Source organism: Hyaena hyaena, unplaced genomic scaffold, assembly GCF_003009895.1.
Source record: "Hyaena hyaena isolate Hyena2069 unplaced genomic scaffold, ASM300989v1 scaffold_10, whole genome shotgun sequence".
NCBI classification, from domain to species: domain Eukaryota; kingdom Metazoa; phylum Chordata; class Mammalia; order Carnivora; family Hyaenidae; genus Hyaena; species Hyaena hyaena.
Window position 1 is genome coordinate 7,547,386 of NW_024080642.1, and position 20,874 is coordinate 7,568,259.

At 37.9% G+C, this 20,874-nt stretch overlaps 1 protein-coding gene across 1 annotated transcript in view; it reads left to right on the top strand.

Moving 5' to 3' along the window:
• The window catches only part of PAFAH1B1 (platelet activating factor acetylhydrolase 1b regulatory subunit 1), a 77,072-nt gene that overhangs the window by 15,895 nt on the left and 40,303 nt on the right, over positions 1–20,874 (top strand). Inside the window, exon 2 of the mRNA XM_039252340.1 lies at positions 20,129–20,349. Coding sequence (XP_039108271.1) covers positions 20,318–20,349 — 32 coding nt within the window. The 5' untranslated portion in view covers positions 20,129–20,317. The remainder of the gene's footprint in view (positions 1–20,128; positions 20,350–20,874) is intronic.

The window sequence follows — 20,874 nt, forward strand, 5'->3', positions numbered from 1 at the left end:
ATCCAACTTTGGCTCAGGTCATGATCTCACAGATCGTGGGTTTGAGCCCCTCATCGGGCTCTGTGCTGACAGCTATCTCAGAGCCTGGAGCTTGTTTCAGATTCTGTGTCACCCTCTCTTTCTGACCCTCCCCGTTCACGCTCTCTCTCTCTCTCTCTCAGAAATAAATAAAACATTAAAAAAAATTTTTTTAAGTTGATTTATTTCTGAGAGAGAGAGAGAGAGAGAGCACACGTGAGGGAGGGGCAAAGAGAGAGGGAGAAAGACTATCAAGCAGGCTCCACACTGTCAGTGAGGAGCCCAACATAGGGCTGAATCCCATGAACCATGAGATAATGACCTGAGCTGAACCTAAGAGTTGGGCGCTTAACCAACTGAGCAATCCAGGCACCTCTATATATGTAAGATTTAAGTGTTTTTGTGAAAACTAAGTTTTACCCAGATAAAACTTGCATGAATGCTTGTAGCGTAAGGTATTTTTTAGAAAAAAAATTTTAAATCTGCTACATAACTCTCTTGTTTGAAGGTACACAAAGCAGTATTCTTCCAAAGTATCTCCAAATAGTAAAATCATTAAGTAGACTTAAAGGAAAAAGGGGACAGTACACAACCCTATTCTGTGCTGCTGGAAATTGTCTCAGCAGGAGACCATTCTAATGGATCAGGACTCATGATAGTTTTTGCTTAGATTAAATGTAAGGAGGTACTGTTTTTATTTATGTCTGTAATAGGTAAGATCTCTACTCTCAAGAAATATACTGATGGCTCTGCCCCTTAAAAAGATTTTTTTCTTCAGCTGTACTAGAACTGCAGTTCTGTATCTTAATTACCTTCACTGCTGAATCTTTTGAATTCAGGATCAAAACCTATTTTCTGATGACTGCCCTTTGTATTTCTCAGTTTTCCATCTTTAGCCTCAGCTTTCTGCAATACTGTATTTTCCAACTGCTTAAAATAATTTTGCATTTGGATATTTTATTGTCCTATTTTATTCAACATATTATTTTTCCTTCTTCTAAAACCTGCCTCAAAAAATTTCCAATCACTTCCATGTTTTTAGTCTTAAAAAAAAATTTTTTTTGGGTGTTTATTTATTTTGGAGCGAGAGACACAGAGTGTGAATGGGGGAGGGACCGAGAGAGAGGGAGACACAGAATCCGAAACAGGTGCCAGGCTCCGAGCCGTCGGCACAGAGTCCACTGTGGGGCTGCAACTCACAAACTGCGAGATCATGACCTGAGCCAAAGTCAGCCGCTTCACCAACTGAGCCACCCAGGTGCCCCATCTATTTTTTTAGTCTTTCAGTTTATAAAGCTAACTTAATCTTCAGCTCATTCTCTTTATCTCCTTCTTTTCTGTCCCCTCCTTCTCGCCTTACTTTTTTAATAGATTGTACATTCATTTAGGGATGGATGCATTTCTTTCATCTTAAAACCTCATAGCACAGAGCCTAACATAATGGTTAATGAATGAATTGAAGGGTATGTATAGCTCACATCTTCTAATTATATTCCACATTATATAAGTTTCTTGTGGGCAGGAACTATTTCTTAACATTGCTTTTATGTCACATGTAACTTTCCTGTGTGCTGAGCTACATGGGACACAGGTACGTGTTGTTGGGTTTGAATACTGGGTACTTGGTAGATCCTCAGTAAATAAATTGAATAATTGACACCCAAGAATATACTTCTCAGTTATCTGTTTCAGTAGAGATAAACATTGCTGTGGATAATAGTAAACTGGAAATTAGTTCAGTTGAGAGACACTGCAGGTTTTCCAGTTGTATTGTCGTAACACCTGGGCAGTTGTCTTTGGATGTAAACAGGGAATCTGACTTTAGAACTAGAGAGGGTCATCTTCAAGACCAAGAGCAAGTAGTGGGCCATGTCAAAAAAAATTCCACTTTTGGGGTGTCTGGGTGGTTCAGTCAGTTAAGTGTCTGACTTCAGCTCAGGTCATGATCTCTCAGTTTGTGGGTTCAGGCCCTGCATTGGGCTCTGTGCTGACAGCTAACTCAGAGCCTGGAGCCTGTTTCGGATTCTGTGTCTCCCTCTCTCTCTGACCCTCCCCTGCTCATGCTGTCTCTATCTCTCTCTCAAAAATAAATAAAACATTTAAAAATTTTTTAAAAACATTCCACTTTTGCTTAATTGCAGTTTGACCATAAAGCTCTTTTTTAAAAAAAATCATTCCCACTGAGGCACCTGGGTGGCTCAGTCAGCTAGCCATCCAACTCTTGATTTAGGGTTAGGTCCTCACTGACATCACAGAGCCTGCTCTGGATTCTCTCTCTCTCTCTCTCAAAATAAGTAAACATTAATAAAAATAAAATTCCCATTGCTTTCATCCCAGTCCAGGCCTCTGTCATCTACTTCCAGCTTTCCCTTGCTTTAATATCTCTTATGTATTATCTCCAAAACAATCATCACAAAATACCAGTTTTAAAACATTGCTCCTTTGCTTAAGAATTGCAGTGTTTCCTGCAGTGTCATAATTCTTTCGGACTGTCTGCATTAGGATTCACCAGATCTTATGCTAAAAAAAAAAAGAAGGCACATAGCACAGTATGTCTTCTATTATTTGTATGACTGGAAGTATTAGAAAACTATTTTCTTGTGTTACGGCAGTGGATCTTTTTGTGTGTGTGACTTGATTTTAACTTAAAAACTGTTGGGGCACCTGGGTGGCTCATTCGGTTAAGCATCTGACTTCAGCTCAGGTCATGATCTCGCTGTCTGTGAGTTCGAATACCGCATCAGGCTCTGTGCTGGCAGCTGAGAGCCTGGAGCCTGCTTTGAATTCTGTGTCTCCCTCCCCTGCTCACTCTCTCAAAAATAAACTTAAAGGGGCGCCTGGGTGGCTTAGTCGGTTAAGCGTACGACTTTCGCTTAGGTCATGATCTCGCGGTTCGTGGGTTCGGGCCCTGCGTCAGGCTTTGTGCCTACTGCCAGCTCAGAGCCTGGAGCCTGTTTCAGTCTGTGACTCCCTCTCTCTCTGACCCTCCCCTGCTCACCCCCTGCTCACGCTGTCTCTCTCTCTCTCTCTCCTAGAAATAAATAAAACATTTAAAAATAAAATAAAATAAACTTAAAAAAAAAAACCTCTTGTAGCTGTGCTTGTCTAATTGTCCCCTTGATTAGCATTTGTAAGCAGAAACTGGAAAAGTAATATGCATGTTGGAATATAAAAAGGTCTTTAATTTCTAACATTTTTAGTATAAAGTTGAGACAGCTAATTGATTTTCTATAGGATTTTAAAATTGGTGTACTTTATCTAGTAAATATTAATCAGTGTTCAATCTTTAAAAAGAAAAAAAAATATGGAATTCAGCCCCAGGGAGCTGGACTTTGATTTTTGCTCATATTTCAGAATTTAAGTTGTTTGGAATTTTAAAAAAGAAGAATGAGTAAAGTGATACAGTGCACCTTTAGTTCCGAGAACATAATTAGATTTTGATTTCAGTTTTACTGTGATGCCTGTAGAAGTTATTTAGAAACATTTATTAGGTACCAATTGTGTGTTAATTACCATGACATTTGATAGAGATAACAATGAGAAATACGTCAAGATTGGGGCTTTGGAGGAGTGTTGTTGAGGAAACATCAAGGCAGATGATTGCAGTGTAGTGTGAGAAGTGTTAACTATGTGTATGTATAACTGAAATCACAGAAGAGGGAGTTACTCTGCTTAATTTTTTTGGTTAAAACTGTAAATACCTCAAATTCTGCTGTTTATGCTAGCTGCTGAGAACTTTGCTAATATTCTTTATTTTTTTTAATGTTTATTTATTTATTTTGAGAGAGAGCATGAGCAAGGGATGGGCAGAGAGAGAGGGAGAGAAAGAACCCCAAGCAGTCTCTGTGTTGTCAGCACAGAGGCTGACTTGGGGCTCAACCCACAAACTGTGAGATCACGACCTGAGCTGAAATAAAAATTGGATGCTTAACCTAAGACTGAGCCACCCAGGCGCCCTGCTAATGCTCTTTAAATACCATTAATAAGTATTAGGTTGAACCTGTAAAATTGCCATAATTGGCACTTTAATATGGTTTAACCCTTAATAGTATTTTGGTATGACAGTTAGAATAAAACATGGTTAATGGCTTTTGCCAACACTGTTCGATAGTTGTTGAACAATTGATATTTTGTTAAAATAAAGTCTTGACTATTGAATAAATGCCATTTTGGACAACATTTTTAAAACTTCAGCTTCGTTTCTCTTTTTTAAGAAGATAAATACGGGGGTGCCTGTGTGGCTCAGTCGTTTAAGTGTTGACTTTGACTCAGGTAATGCATCTCATGGTTCATGAATTTGAATATCACATTGGGCTCTGTGCTGACAGTGCCCTATGTGGAGCCTGCTTGGGATTCTCTCTCTCCCCCACCTCTCTCTTTCTCTCCCTCTCTCCTTCTCTCCCTCCCTCTCTCACTCTCCCTCCCTCCCTCCCTCCTTCCCTCCCTCCCCTCCCCCACTCATACTCTGTTTCTCTCTCAAAATAAACTGTAAAAAAAGATAATATGTATGAAAGAATTCCATTAAGTGTAAATTGCTATGCAATTATAAATTATTTTATTATTGCCTATGACTGTGGCACTATAGTTAACCAATTTGGAAGTTTTGCTTTCAAAGTTTGGTTCCCTACAAACATTTGTTGAGTGCCAAGACCCTGTGCCTGGTTCTAGAGAGGCAAAGAAATTCAGTTCACCGTTTGCCTCAGGAGGTCAATGTGGTACTAGAGATAGCATGTATATAGTTACTTAAAAAGAATGTGGGAGGCAGCACAAGGTAGCATCAGTGATTTTTTCAAATTTATCTTAACAGTGGAAACTTTTCCCCAAAAGTCTCTTATGCAGAAACTCAATATATAAGCAGATAAAAAGAGAATCTTCCATACCTGGCCTCCTCTCTGTTCACATTCCTGTGTTTGAAACCATTGTTGTGGGAGTTCAAGGCAACCCTGGCTTGAATGCTGGCCTTCACACTGTCCAGCTGTTTAACCTTGTATGCATGACTTCTTCAACTGTTGAACGAGGATATTAGTTTTTTTGCTGGTATTATAAGAATTAAACATTTTAGGAAAGAGGCCTAGCATGTAATGTCAGTAAATGGTAATTAGGATTACACGTAGATGATGACACAATGAGACTAAAAAAGGGAATTTACTTCTGCCAAGGGTGGGGTGGGCTAGCCAGCCAGGGAGGGCCTCACAGAGGCAGTGATAGACTGCTTTCAGGCTGAATCTTGAAGGGGAAAGGAAAATTGCAAAACATGGTAAGGGGTGTGTACCCCAAATAAAACATTTAATAATGAAGACTTGGACATGTGGAATGCTACCTCATTATACCTTTCTGGAGATAATGGCCATACCTGTATTCTAGGTAGTGTTTCCTTACATTCTTTGACTCCCATTTTAGTATTAGTCTGGGCTAGGCTAGGGTGAGAGTCACTAACTTTCTTTAGCTAGCTCATTAAACTGATTGTTTAACTAAAGGGGAAAAAAGGTACTCTAAACCTGAATTTGTAAGCCATGCCTTGGTTGTAGTGAATGGTGCATTTACAGGAAAGTCCTTTTTAAAAAAAAAAAAAAAAAAAAAAAAGATTTATTTTTTTGAGAGAGTGAGTGAGCAAGTTGGGGAGGGTCAGAGAGGGAGAGAGAAATCCCAACAGACATGGGGCTCGCACGAACCATGAGAGTATGACCTAAGCCAAAACCGAGTCAGATGCTCAACTGACTGAGCCACCCAGATGCTCCATAGGCAAGTCCTTCCTAATTGTAATTGCATTAGTGTATTGGAAATTAGGAATCTTTATGTCCTCCTCTGAGGTCTTAGTAGGTAGTTAAGGGTTGGTTTTTTTTGCCTGAGATTGCACTTAATGGGACTACTGCTATGGATAAGTTGCAGGTAGATATTTGCTTTAGATTTTTTGGAAAGAGCTAGAAAGTTTTAGTTTCTAGGAAAAACTATGGATCATCATTATTATTATTTTATGTTTTATTTATTTTTGAGAGAGAGAGAACGAGAGGGGGAGGGGCGTAGAGAATTGGGGGGACAGGATCCAAAGCGTCCTCTGTGCTGAGATCAGAGAGCCCAGTATAGGACTGGACTCACTGAACTGAAGTCAGAAGCTTAATCGACTGAGCCACCCAGGTTCTCTTAGTGAATCATTATTGGATACTTTTTTCTACCCCAACAATGAAGTATTTTTCCTTTTTATAACCATCAGATTTTATTATTTGTTTTTAACTTATATTTTGTTTATTTTTGGGGGAGCGTACACAAGCCACAGAGGGTGAGGGGTGACTGGAGGGAGAGAGAGAGAGAGAAAGAGAGAAAGAATCCCAAGCAGTCTCCATGCTCCGTGCAGAACCCAACAGGAGGGTCAGTCTACCCTGGGATCATAACCTGACCCAAAATCAAGAGTTGGACACAACTGATTGAGCCATCCAGGCGCACCTATAACAATCAGATTTTAGACAAAACATTTTCAGTGTGATAGACTAATACATTGAAGAAGTATTATAGTGGAGGAGATACAGAAAGAAATTAAGGTATAGATACATAAAATCATATAGCACTTACTGTATACCAGGCACTGTTGTAAGCACTTTACATGTAATCAATTCATTTAATCTGCCTGACAGTTCTGTGAAAGAGATACTATTACTATTAGCAAAAGTAGCCTGCATCAGTTAACTTAGTTTGTTTGGCTAAGGGAGTTTGTAAACTTTGGCTGGCAAACCAAATCCTGCCTGCTACTTGTTTTTGTACAGCCAGTGAGCTAAGCATTATTTTTACGATTTTTAGTGCTTGAAAAAGCAAAAGAATATTTTGTAAAATTTTATTTTGTAAAAAACTTATACAGTTAATTTTATAAATTTATCAGTTTGTTTGAAAAATTGCATGAAATTCAATGTCCGTAAAGTTTTAGTGGAACAGAAACAACCTATTTCTTTTCATACTTGTTTTTTAATAATTTTTTTTAATTTTTAAAATTACAGTTAACATATGGTGTAATATTAGTTTCAGGTGTACAATATAGTGATTCAACACTTAAATATATCACCCTGTGCTTATCACAAGTACTCTCCTTAATTCCCCATCACCTGTTTAACCCATCCCGCCACCCTTCTGGTCACCATCAGTTTGTTCTCTTTAGTTAGGAGTCTGTTTCTTGGTTTGCCTTTCTCTTTTTACCCCTTTGCTCATTTTGTTACTTAAATTTCACATACGAGTGAAATTGTACAGTGTTTGTCTTTCTTTATTTCACTTAGCATAATACTCTCTAGCTTCATCTTTGTCTTTGCAAATGGCTTTTGAGTATTGTTTTTGTTGTTTTCTTGCTATGGAAACCGTTAGGTTGGCAAAACAGTTGCCAACTGTTTTGCCTAAAATATTTACTTTATGGCTCTTTACAGAAAGTTTGCTCACCCCCGGTCTATGTAAATAGGAGAGAAGATACAATCAAAATGAAAGGTGGGGTGCTTGGATGGCTCACTTGGTTAAGTGTCTGACTCTTGGTTTTGACTCAGATCATGATCTGTGTCACAGTCTGTGAGTTCGAGCCCTGCATATGCTCTGCGCTGACAGTGTGGGAAGCCTGATTGGGATTCTCTCCCTCTGTACCCCACCCGTCCCCCTCCATACCGACTCTGCCCTTCTTAAAATAAATCAATAAACTTAAAAAATTGTTTAAAAGGTAGGGGCGCCTGGGTGGCTTAGTCGGTTAAGCATCCGACTTTTGCTTAGGTCATGATCTCGCGGTTCGTGGGTTCGAGCCCCGCGTCGGGCTCTGTGCTGACTGCCAGCTCGGAGCCTGGAGCCTGTTTCAGTCTGTGACTCCCTCTCTCTCTGACCCTCCCCTGCTCACACTGTCTCTCTCTCTCTCCTAGAAATAAATAAAACATTAAAAAAAATTTTTTTTAAAAATAAAAAATAAAAGGTAATAAAATTGATATAGATGCAAAAGAATGTGTCTTTGTTAGAACATACCAGGAAGACTAGTTACATAATGAATAAGTCAGTTGTATTTTCTTCTTGAAGTATTTTTTAGGAATCTTTAACAAAAGCTTAACTGTAATGAAAAATGCTAACTTCTTTCAAAATGTTGGATTGACTTCTTTTTCCTGTTAGTATCTCTTCATGGTATATCTGAGGAGTCTTGTAAATATATATACTATGGTTTTGTTTTTTGTTGAGAGAGAGAGAAAGTCCACGCGTGTGTGCTCGCGCACATGTGCAGGGGAAGGGCAGAAGAAGGAAGAGAATCTTAAGCAGGCTCCATGCCCAGTATGAAGCCCAATGCAGGGATCCATCTCAAGATTCTGAGGTCATGACCTGAGCTAAAATCAAGAGTCAGATGCTTAACAGACTGAACCACCCAGGCGACCCTTGTAAATATTATTTTGAATTTGAGTGACAGTTGGAATTACCAGTGAAATCTGAGTACCTGGGCCTTGTTGATTTTATTTTTGTCCTTAGAGCCCAGATATCATTTTCTGACACTGATGATTTCTTGGTGAAATATTCATAATTTTGCTTTTGACCTTTTAGGACTGGCTGTAGTTTATATTGTTGAGAGTATGGTTCTCTACTGAGGATGTGCATCAGAATCATTTGGAGACATTTAAAAAATTTAGGTGCCTCCTCAGAATCTCTAGATGAGGCCTTTTACCAGGATTATCTTTAGGAAGTTCTCAAGTGGTTCTAATGTGCACTCCTTGTTACTTCCTTCTTCAACTATTTTAATAAATCTAGTTTGACAAAAATATTTATGTGCCATTTATTGTTCTGTTCCCATAGATGTTTTTCAACTTAAAGAAAAATTATCTAAATTGATATAAGCTTGCAGAGGTCAGTGGCATCACTTTGTTGAATTCATTTTCTTTTGATATCACTTAATTGTATAATAGAATGCAGATTGGAAGTTAAGAGAACAAGAAGTATAATTCAGTATTCTTCATTTTTATAAGGTATTTACTTGGCATCATGGAATCCCAGAGAATCTGGAAATAATGGATTTGATAAAGTAAAACACAACTTATAGGAAACAAAACATCTTTTTAAAAAGTTTTTTTTTAATAGTTTATTTATTTTTGAGACAGAGACAGAGCACGAGTGGCGGAGGGGTAGAGAGAGAGGGAGACACAAAATCTGAAACAGGCTCCAGGCTCTGAGCTGTCAGCACAGAGCCCGATGCAGGGCTCGAACCCACTAACTGCGAGATCATGACCTGAGCCGAAGTCGACACTTAACCCGACTGAGTCCCCCAGGCGCCCCAACAAAACATCTTTAGGAGGAATATTTGAGAACCTTTTGTCAATATTCTTAGCAGGCTGTGTGTCTGTAAAATAACCATATAAATAGATCTTTTTCTTTGTTTTCATTTAAGTGTTCCATTTCATTTTGACACTAAAGTAAATTTACAAGAAAAAAATGACCCACAATCTCTAAAATCATATTAAAACAAGAAATGTTTGTCTTGGGGTGCCTGGGTGGCTCAGTCGGTTGAGTGTCCGACTTTGGCTCAGATCATGATCTCATGGTTTGTGGGTTTAAGCCCCACATCGGGCTCTGTGCTGACAGCCAGCTCAGAGCCTAGAGCTTGTTTCAGATTCTGTGTCTCCCTCTCTCTCTGACTCTCCCCTGCTCACGCTGTCTCTCTCTCTCAGAAATAAAAAAAAATGTTTGTCTTATTCACATTCCCTTTTACTGTTGATAGGCATGCATAGTTGTATCATACATAATAGTTGGTTCAAGATAAAAAGTACTGGAAACTATATAAAATAAAATCTGAGGGGTGCCTGGGTGGCTCAGTCGCTTAAGCGTCTGACTTCAGCTCAGGTCATGATCACACGGTTCATGGGTTCGGGCCCTGCGTTGGGCTCTGTGCTGACGACTAGCTCAGAGCCTGGAGCTCACTTCGGATTCTGTGTCTCCCTCTGTCTCTGACCCTCCCCTGCTCATGCTGTCTCTCTCTTTCAGACATAAATAAATAAAACATTAAAAAAAAATTTTTTTTTTAAATCTAAATAAATCAGAATTTGTTCTTTGGAACCTTCAGCTGTTCAGAATGGCTTCATGCCTTAAATCAAAGAAGAAGAGGAAACTCTTTTTTAGTCAGTGAAGAAGCAATATTTGAGCACCCATCAACTAGTAAATACTGCTTGGATGAAGGTTATATCTAGCATGTTTGATGGATATGCCACGAGAATGTGAAGATGCATCCTGATTCATGTCCATAAAGGGAGAACGAAGAAATGATGAGGGAGACAGGCCAGGAAAAAAGAAACCAGGAGGAAAAAAAAGGAAGAGAGGAGAGATCAGCAGTAATGAGACTGTGCTTATAAATTATAATCGTAGTGAATATCAAAAACTTTGCCAAGAGTGTGATGAAAATACTGAGGGGGTAGGATGAGTTCTCATTTACCTATTTTGCATGTCAGTAGCCCTTGTTTGGATATCTTTCTTGTTTATTGCAGATTGGAAGCAGTTTTTTACATTTGGTAACCCTTGAAGGCTTTAATTTGCCTGGAGGATATATCCAGGGAATAGAGTTTAAGCCCTGTGAGGGATGAAGAGTATTCATTCAAGTAGAGTTCTTTGACTGGCTAAGTCTATAATAATAAAGGCTGCTCTATTACAGCAGTACTGAGGATATGGAGGTATATTAGGGTTCTCCAGAGAAAGAGAACCAACAGTATGTATGTATATATTTAAAAGAAAAAAGTAACAATCTCTGTCTCTTTGTCTCCGTCTCTCACTCTTGCTCGCTCTGACTCTTGGGGGAGTTGGTTAGATTTTAAGGAATGGCTTACCTGACTGTGAAGGTTGGTAAGTCCAGAATTTACAGGGTAGGCTGTCTGGATGGAGATCCAGGGAAGAATTGAGTTGTACCTAGAGTCCAAAGACAGTCTGTTCTCAAAATTCCCTCTTCCTCAGAGGTTGTGTAGGTCTTTTCTCTTGAGGCCTTCAACTACTTGGTTGCAACTCATCCAGGTTATAGGATTGGGTGTGTGGGGGGGGTGTAATCTGCTTTACTCAAAGTCAACTGATTTAAATGTTAATCTCATCTAAAAAAATACCTTCATAGCAATATCTAAACAAGTGCTTGACCAAATATCTGGATACTATGGCCTGGCCAAGTTGACACATAAAATTAACTATCGCAGGAGGTATAATAGAAACCATCTCATAGCATGATTCCAGTCTTATAGTGACAGGCAAAAGACAAAGTCAAAAAATATTGATCCTAAAAGAAAGAATGAACATCTAGGTATGTTTTATATTGGTGTTTCTTAAATCTAAGTTTGTTAGATTTCACAGTTCTAAAGCTATTTCTGCCTTGTTTCTTCAGGTTCATGATCTCGTTATGGAGCCTCTATTTACAACACTTGCCTTTAATATTAGAGTTACTAGGGTTGAGATTGGTAGGAATAATTTCCAGTGAAAAAATGGTATCTTAATTCTTGGCCAAAGGCGAATTGAAAAATGCAAGATATTTTATATATACCCAGATAACTTATTTGATGAGCAATTTAAATTTGTCAAATTGAGATTAGTTTTTGGCTGTAATTAATAGGAAGGGGAGAAATAGTGTAGCTGTTTGAAGACTTTTACTTTTTCAGTGAACTGTGTGCCTGAGCTTAGTCTTTCCCTCAATGATGAATCAACCTAGTCTTGTTTTTATTATTGCCTGCCAACAGCAAGTCCCAACATGGGCCTCCAGGCTGAAGCAGAGTAAGAACAAGTAGACATTAAAGCCCAGATGTTTGATTAAAAACATTCAGTGACCTAACATTTTCAAATTGTGGGCATGGAAGAAGCCTTATACTTCATTGTTTACACAGAGCACAAGATACTGCAAGGACAGTTAATATTTTGGTTAATTTTGCCATCCTCATTTTTATTAGAAAATGATTTCAGAATGCTAGAAACTTATCTCTGTAGATGGGAAAGTGAGGAAATTATAAAGATTGATTTAAGGAAATGAAGTTACTCTTAGGAGGTACTTTGTTGTCATATGTGATCTCATGGATTTAAACTATGTAAGCGGGGTATTTTTCAGAATATTCAGTGCATTGGCTTCATAGGTAAGTTTTCTTATTTTTTCATAATTTAATATGAAAGGTACAGACAGGTATATCTGTAATATGAATAGTAATGCAGATTAATAAAATATCTTATGTCCCATTACTGACTTTGAGAAAAATTCTATTTTTTAGTACTGAGCTACAAGCTTAATGATTTGCAGAGTACCATGTAGCATGAAGTTTATTGGAAAACAACAGATTTTATTGAACTTCTGAAAATTAACTGTTGTGCAAAGGTACTCGGTATATCTTGATTGACAGTAGTTTCTGCCTTGCCTCATTGCTATATCTGGAAAATATTGTTTGGATTAGGATTAAGAGCTATAATTTAATATGTGCTATTCAAGCAAGGTAGTAGAGAATCTGATGACCCTTTTTAAATAAAGCATGGTCAAGTGAGGATTTCATGAGAGCAGGAGCCCGTTGGTAATCATCCAATTACTGTAATATATGCCTTTGGTGGCTCTCCTTGTTTTTAAGTTTATTTACCTAGAGAGAACTGGGGAGGGGCAGAGAGGGGGACAGAGAGAGAATCCTAAGCAGGCTCCACACTACCAGCACAGAGCCTGATGCAGGGCTTGAACTCACGAACTGTGAGATCATGACTTGCGCTGAAATCAAGAGTTGCATGCCTAACCGAGTGTGCCACCCAGGTGCCCCTTTTTGGTAGGTCTCCTAAACTCTTAGGTCTACATCTAATAATAAATAAATCTGATGATTTCCATTTTTTATGTTAATATGTAGTTATTTTTATGTTTTCCCTTACACACATCCTTTATTTTCTGTATTTTCCCTGTGTCATAAACTCCTGGTTGGTAGGAACCAATGTACAAAATAAATTATGAATGAAATACATTATAAAGTTTGTTTAAATAAGTGTGAAACCTATGAAACCACAGAAACAGAGAATGAAAATAATGTATTTTTTAATGTTTATTTATTTTTAAATTTTGAAAATTTATCTTGAGAGAAGCAGAGAGAATGAGCTGGAGAAGGGCAGAGAGAGAGGGACGAGGCTCTCTCCGCGTTGATAGTGCAAACCTGTGCTCGAACCCAGGAATCATGAAATCATGACCTGAGTTGAAACCGAAAGCTTAACCACCTGAGCTACCCAGGTGCCCCTACCCCCTTCTCTTTCTATGGTGAGGTACCTACACCATGTGAGGTGTAGGAGAGCTGCATTTGTGTAGTAGACAAGCAGATACAATATTAGAATATAGGATGGTTAAGAATTCTACCTTCCAAAAAACCTACTGAAGCTTCAGTTTCTAGTGCTTAGGCAACACAGATATGATCTCTAAGAATGTCTGGATATTGACATGCAAATGAATAAATGAGACTCCTCTTTGAAATATGTTTGTAATATATACAAGTAGCTTAGAAGGGATTATTGAAATGCTGCCAAAATACATTTCAAAAATGTTAAGTCTTTTCATTCATTATGTTGACTTTGGAAGAATTTGTAAACCGCCTTAAAATGCATAGTAATAGTTTATATGTGCTTCTTTGAGGGAAGAGGTCTTGACTATTGACCCCCCCCCCAAAAAAAAAAAAAGATGAAGAACTCCTTCACCTGGTGGTATGAAAATACTGCCTGGTTTATTTGTACTTTGGGTTATAAGTATGGATTGTTCATTGCAACATATTCGAAATTACCTCTTGCTCCATTTGAGAACCAGTTTATTTCTGTTGTCATGTGGTATCTTGCAATTATATGTTAAAATATGCTAAAAGTTAACAGAAAGTAAATTAGAAATACTGTACATTATATTATTCTTAGGTATAATACCTCAGTTACATACTTGTGATTTCTGATAGCACTATATATATACATGTGTACATACTATATATATATGTAGGAAATTGATAGAGGATTAAATAAGTAGATATAACCTACTTTCCAGGAAAGTTAGATGAATTACTCTGGGTTATAGAGTTGACAGGCTTAAATCCATCCACATCTTTGCATCTAGTGCTCATGTCTAGAGACATATTCATTGTCTCTCTTTACCATTTGTCATCAGTACTTACCTTGTAGTAGCATTATTAGCATATAGTTAATAATAACATAAAGGTAGTAATAACTAAAATTATTACAATAATATAATTTATATAATAATATAATAACAAATTAGGAAGTCTCAGACTTAATCAACCTACTCCCTATTCTCTGATTACACCTTTTAGGCTGTTCTCCCAGCAAATAAAGACCTATCCTTTCTTGATCCCTCTACTCTCAATTTGCCTTTCCTGTTTCCAGTTTCTGCACAATGCAGTTTAAGCTCTCAGATCCATTATTTTGACTCTCACCATCCATTCATCACACAAACCTTGGAAACCCTCAACCCAACCCTAGATCTCTAAATGTACGATTTTGTGTCTTCAGGCAGACATTACATATTTACTAAGGAAGAATCACATATCTCTGAAGATGAGGACCACTAAAAATTAAGTTTCCAATCTAAAAAATGTACTTCTTGTTCCATTTCTTTGCCCTCAGTCTTCACAGCAGCTGTTTAAAGCCTCTAAACTGAATGCTTTCTTTCTTACTCCCCCTACTCAGCAAATGACCTTACTTCCTGTTTACTCAAAATATAAAAAATAAACATATTTGCATCTTTTTGTCCTTTCTTTTTTTTCCTTTTTTTTTTTTTTTAATTTTTTTTTTTTTTAATGTTTTATTTATTTCTAGGAGAGAGCGAGAGAGACAGCGTGAGCAGGGGAGGGTCAGAGAGAGAGGGAGTCACAGACTGAAACAGGCTCCAGGCTCCGAGCTGGCAGTCAGCACAGAGCCCGACGCGGGGCTCGAACCCACGAACCGCGAGATCATGACCTAAGCGAAAGTCGGACGCTTAACCGACTAAGCCACCCAGGCGCCCCTTTTTTTTCCTTTTTTAAAATGTTTATTTTAAAGAGAGACAGAGTGTTACTGGGGGAGGGGCAAAGAGCAAGGGAGACACAGAATCCAGGCTCTGAGCTGTCAGCACAGAGCCCAGCATGAGGCTTGAACTCACGAACTGTGCGATCATGACCTGAGCCAAAGTCTAAGAAGTCTAACGCTTAACTGACTGAGCCACCCAGGCACCCCTCCTTTCTTTCTAACACAGTGGAAAGAGGCAGCCCATCTTTATGTGTAAGACTTCTTCATATGGGATCTCACTCCTTTCTCATCTTCTCCCTTAGGTCCTTGTTCCATTGAGTATTTCCCTCTTCTGATTTAAAAAGACTTTATTATAGAGCATGTCAGTCCATAAATAAAGTTAGAGAATAGTGTAATGAATCCTCTTTGTACCATTACCCAGCTTCAACAGTTAATCAACCAAGGCCAGTCTTGTTTCCTGTATCTTCCATGTACATTCTTTCCACCCCAGGGTTGTTTTGTTTTTTTTTTTTTATGTAGTCTCTGCACCCAGTGTGGGGTTCAAACTCACAACCTTGAGATCAAGAGCCACATGCTCTACTGACTAAGCAAGCTAGGTGCCCCGCCACTCACATTTTTTGACGCATATTCCAGGGATACCATTTTACTGATAAATTTTTGTTTTATATTTCTAAAAGACTTAAAAATAAGCAAAATACTACTATGACTCTTGAAAAATTAATAATTATTCTTTAACATCATCCATCCAATGTTCATCGTCCCCCACTTTTTGTCCATTGATTTGCAGTTGTTTATTTTTTAAGTTTATTATTTATTTTGAAAGAGAGAGAGCGAGTGAACACATGCTGGGGAGGGGCAGAGAGAGAGGGAGACTGAATCCCAAGCAGGCTCTGCACAATCAGCACAGAACCCAGTGCGAGGCTCAAACTCACAAACTGTGAGATCATGACCTGAGCTGAGCTCGAGGGTTGGACACTTAACTGACTGCACTACCCAGACGCGCCAGCAGTTCTTTATTTTTCAGACAATTTTTAAAAATCCAGATATGAATAAGGTTTGTAAATTGCAATTGGTTGATATGTCACTTGTGTCTTTTAACCTATGTTTCCCTTTCTGACTCTTTCTTCTTTTCCTTGGAATATGAGGAAACTATGAGGCTTTTTTTATGAGGCTTATTACAGCATTTAATAAGGCTTTTCACAGATATTGGTGGTTATATCCCCATGATGTCTTTAACATACTCTTCTTCCCTCTGTACTTCTTGCAAATAGATAGTTGGAATCAGAAACTTAAACAGATTCAGATTTGATTTGGGGAAAGAATACTCTATAGGCAGTGCAGTGTTATTTTGTCAAGGGATATAATCGTGTCTGGTTGTCTGTTTGCCTTTGGTTGATTCGGGGATGAAAATGGTGATATTAAAATTCATCATTCCCTTCTTCATTTCTCCCGTGTCTTTTTTTCTTCCACCAGTAGCATTTAAGCATCTCATTTGCTTGAGAAAAGCTCCTTTTCACCATTTCCACCTATTTCTAAGATATTTATTTGTGGCACTATCTTAACTTCATCTCCCTGTACTCATCAGCTAATTTAATTAGGCTTTCTGCATGTTAAACCATATCTTTATCATTTTACTGAAACCATTCTCATCAAGGTTATCAGTGAGCTCTATACTGAATGGAGCAGACCCATTTCAGACCTTATTTTGCTTAATAGTTGGATACTTTTGGAAACTGTTGATTGCCTCTTCTTCATGAAATACTCCTTTGGCTTCTGTGACATAGTCTCTCCTCTTTTTACATTTACCTCTTTCACTGCTTCCTCTCAGCCTCAGTTGTAGACTTTTTTTTTTTTTTTTTAAGTGTTGGTGTTGTTCAGCGTGGCTCTAGCCTAGTCCTTCTGCTCATTTAGCTCTACACGTAATCTCCATGGGTCTTCCATTGTCATGGGCTTCAGTTACACCATCTCTAAGCTGATAAGTACCAGAGTTCTTTTTTGTAGGTCAGTTCTCTTCAGAGCTTTTTTGTACTACTTTGTACTAAAAATCTCAGGCAACTTGGAATCAGCATACCTAAAATGGAGTGAACCATACTTTCCTCATCCCCTCAGACATAGGAGTTTCCTGTTCAACTTCATTCTAAGCCAGAAATCTCTGGAAGTTATCCTTGACTCCTTGCCTGAGCTTTCTCACCTTCTTGCTGCCCACATCTAGTCAAACCTCTAAGACTTGCCTGGTAAATAATTTAAATCTAATTCTCTTCATTTCACTGCTGCTGTGCTGGTGTGAATCCCCATCATCTAATCACCTTCATTACTGTAAGCCTCCTGTCTGGTCTCTTCCTTTCCTGTTTTTCTGGTCCATTCTTCACTATATAAGCAGGAATATTTTTTATGAAAAACTTACCTAAAAGCCCACCATTGCAGGGCGCCCGGGTGGCTCAGTTGGTTAAGCCTCTGACTTTGGCTCAGGTCATGATCTTATGGTTCGTGAGTTTGAGCCCCCACGTTGGGCTCTGTGCTGACAGCTCAGAGCGTGGAGCCTGCTTCAGATTCTGTGTCTCCATCTCTCTCTGCCCCTCTGCTGTTCTCTGTCTCTCTCTCAAAAATAAACAAACAGTAAAAATTTTTAAAAAGGTTCCCCATTGCCCCAAGGATAAATGTAAAGACCTGAGCTTGTTTTGTGATCTACACCCTGCTTACCTCCTCAGCTTCATCCTGAAGCATCACTCCCTATGTAGTAATACTTGTCCTGCTATTTGTACTATTTAAACTGCCTGTTTCTTGGCTGACTGTTTCAATAGACTGTGAACTTCTTGAGTGTAAACACCAAGTATTTTCCCTTATTAAACCTGGTGCCTGGTGCATAGTAAGTGTTTTGCAAATGTTGAATTAGTAAGTTGTACAGGACACAATTACATATTCAGTGATTTCTTTGTGCCTTGGTTTTATTGTTATTAAATCATCCTAGTATTCCAGATCTACTGTTATTCTTGTACATTGATAACTTTTTTTTGGCTAGAGGTAGTCTCTCTATAATTAAACTGGATCTGTGAGTTACCATTGTCCCAGATAATAGAATCCTATAGGCAGTTCAGATACTCATCATCATCAGATAGGCCTCACCCTAACATGACCTTTACCAGTGTTTGAGTCCCTAGATGCTTGGCTTGGTGACAGTTAATACTGAGAAAAGTGAGGCTTAAATAGTTAGAAGTTGTTAAATACCAAAGAGAGATTGTTTTCTGGGCTGTCCATTGTGTTTGGTTCTCATTCCACTATTTATTACTGACATTAGTCATATTTTTTCTGGATTTAAACAGAGATGTGGTGGTTTTCAGCTGTCATTTGGAGTCAGCTTATCTCTAGGTTGTAAGAATCATTAAAGGTGATAAAATAAAATCCAGATTATATATGCTAGAATTGCTAAACAGAGAGGATTTTCATTCAAATCGATAGCCACCATTGGACACTCACTTTTTGACTCAGGGCTCATATTTAAAAGCAGGGTTTGCTCTCATTTTTCCTCCTCGACTGGCTTATTTGCCACTATATGTATCCCCTGTTCATGTAATAGTGTGGTTGGCATGGCTTGAAAAAGGTACTCAAAAAATGGTCTCTTCTGTCCATGATTTGTCTCTTGATATGTGGTCTCACAAGCCCTTCATTAGCTGTTAATTTTTTGTTTTATTTAGGGGATGATTTCCTGTTTCTTTAAAAACATTTTTTTAATGTTTATTTTTTGAGAGGGAGAGAGAGAGAGACCGAGTGCCAGCGGGGGAGGGACAGAGAGAGAGAGGGAGAGACAGAATCTGAAGCAGGCTCCAGGCTCTGAGCTGTCAGCACAGAGCCCAACGCTGGTCTCAAACCCATGAACTGTGAGATCATGACCTGAGCCGAAGTTGAACGCTTAAGTAACTAAATCACCTAGGCACCCCTCAAATATGTTTTCTAAATAACAGTGGCAATTCTATTTTTGTACAGTGTGATAAAACAAAACTTGTTTTGTAAAATAGACTTGAAGAATAATTAAGAAATGATTCTTTGATTTTTCTTAACTTTCACCTACAGTTACTCTGATTGAACTGATTACAATACTTTTTAGATGTTAAGTAGAAATTGATTTTATGTTGTTACAAATATAAAGGAAAGGCTCTGAAATAATTGAGTAGTATTATCCAAAAACTAGGTTAGAGAAAGATTGAATTACTATGTGAGCACATAGACTCTAGGGGGTAGTCCATTAAGTTTTTTGGTTTTTTTTTTTTTTAAAGTTTATGTATTTGTGAGAGACTGCACAAGGAGGGGAGGGGGAGAGTGAGAGAGAGAGAGAGAGAGAGAAGGAGAGAGAATCTCAAGCAGGCTCCACGCCGCCAGTGCAGAGCCAGTTGCAAGACTTGAACTTGTGAAACCATGAGATCATGACCTGAGCTGAAACCAAGAGTCAGATGCTTAACTGACTGAGCCATCCAGGTGTCCCTAAAACGCTTCTAAAGAACACAGAATAAGTTGAAATAACATTACATTGTTTCTTCATTAAATGCATTAGTTAAGAGGGCATGTGATTGCTAAATAGTTTATTTACATTATAAATAATATCAACTAATCTAAGGTTATTAGTGACTAATATTCAGTCTTGAAGATTATTTCAGTTTCGGTTAACATCTTTGGCTTGTGGACACTGAAATCCTTTTTTCAGATTGTTTTTTGTAAATTAGTGTTTGTATTTTTTGTCTTTTAAAAATTTTTATTTTTAAATAATCTCTATATCCAGTGTTGGGCTTGAACCCATAACCCCAAGATTAAGTCACATGTTCCACCATGCACCCAAATTTTTTACTTTGAGGGAGAATTATAGTCTAGAGACGTTATATGTTAATATTAATTTTAATAAAATTAGTGTCTATATTATCTGGCAGGTGACATGGTTGAGAGTGGGTAAATTTGAAAATAGTGCTTTTTGGGCTCAGTAACCTATAAAGATAGTTTAAAATATGTACTAATATGGCATTGATTATAACAAAACATCATCTACCATTCATTAGCATCATAGTAAATCTCGTCTTTGAAAGTGTGTACAGCAAACAGTAATGTAGAAATAATTTAAATTCTAAGTGAAAGAAATTATCTTCTCTCTTTCTGTTTTTCTCTTTAGGTGGAATGAACCCTATTTGTTGACTATCTCCTGATTACTGGTTGGATTCACTTGTAAAAGAATCGTCTTCCCCTGTGTGGACGCCACTTAGTGGCATATTTAATTATAAATCCAGGGATTGCAACACTTTTTGATTTCCCAAAGGAGGGACATACCACTATATCAAAGAAGCTTGATATTACAGCCAAAATGGTGCTGTCCCAGAGACAACGAGATGAACTGTAAGTTTCTCTGTTTTGTGTTTTCAAAAAAATTCTTTCATTAAAGACAAAGTAACAAGTTAAAATACAGCATTGGGAGATCTATTCTTAAATTCTTAAAGGATTGTTAGTGTTCAAATATTGGTTTGGGTAGTTAAAACTGGGTCTTATTTTGAAATAGTGTTATTTACCCTTAGGACTTTATTGTGTAGAAATTTAAAGCAGAACAAACAAGTAAGTTACTTGGGATGTTTTATCCTAAGCTTGTCTTAAATGTGTTACATTGAGTAGGAAGGTAGAGGAATCAAAGTTCTTCTAAATATTTTGTCTAGAATCTGTGTATTCAGAAAATGAAAGCTTTTTTGTTGTTGTTAGAGCTAATGCCTTTCCTTTGCCTTCTTGTATTTTTTATCATTTATCTTCCATTGGCTAGTAAAGGATTTGATCTTTATGAGGTGGATAACATAGTAGTTACATGCATTAATGAAAGGCATAAAGTGATTTGGCCATGCTATTTTATAGTATCTTATAGCATCCTGTATTTTA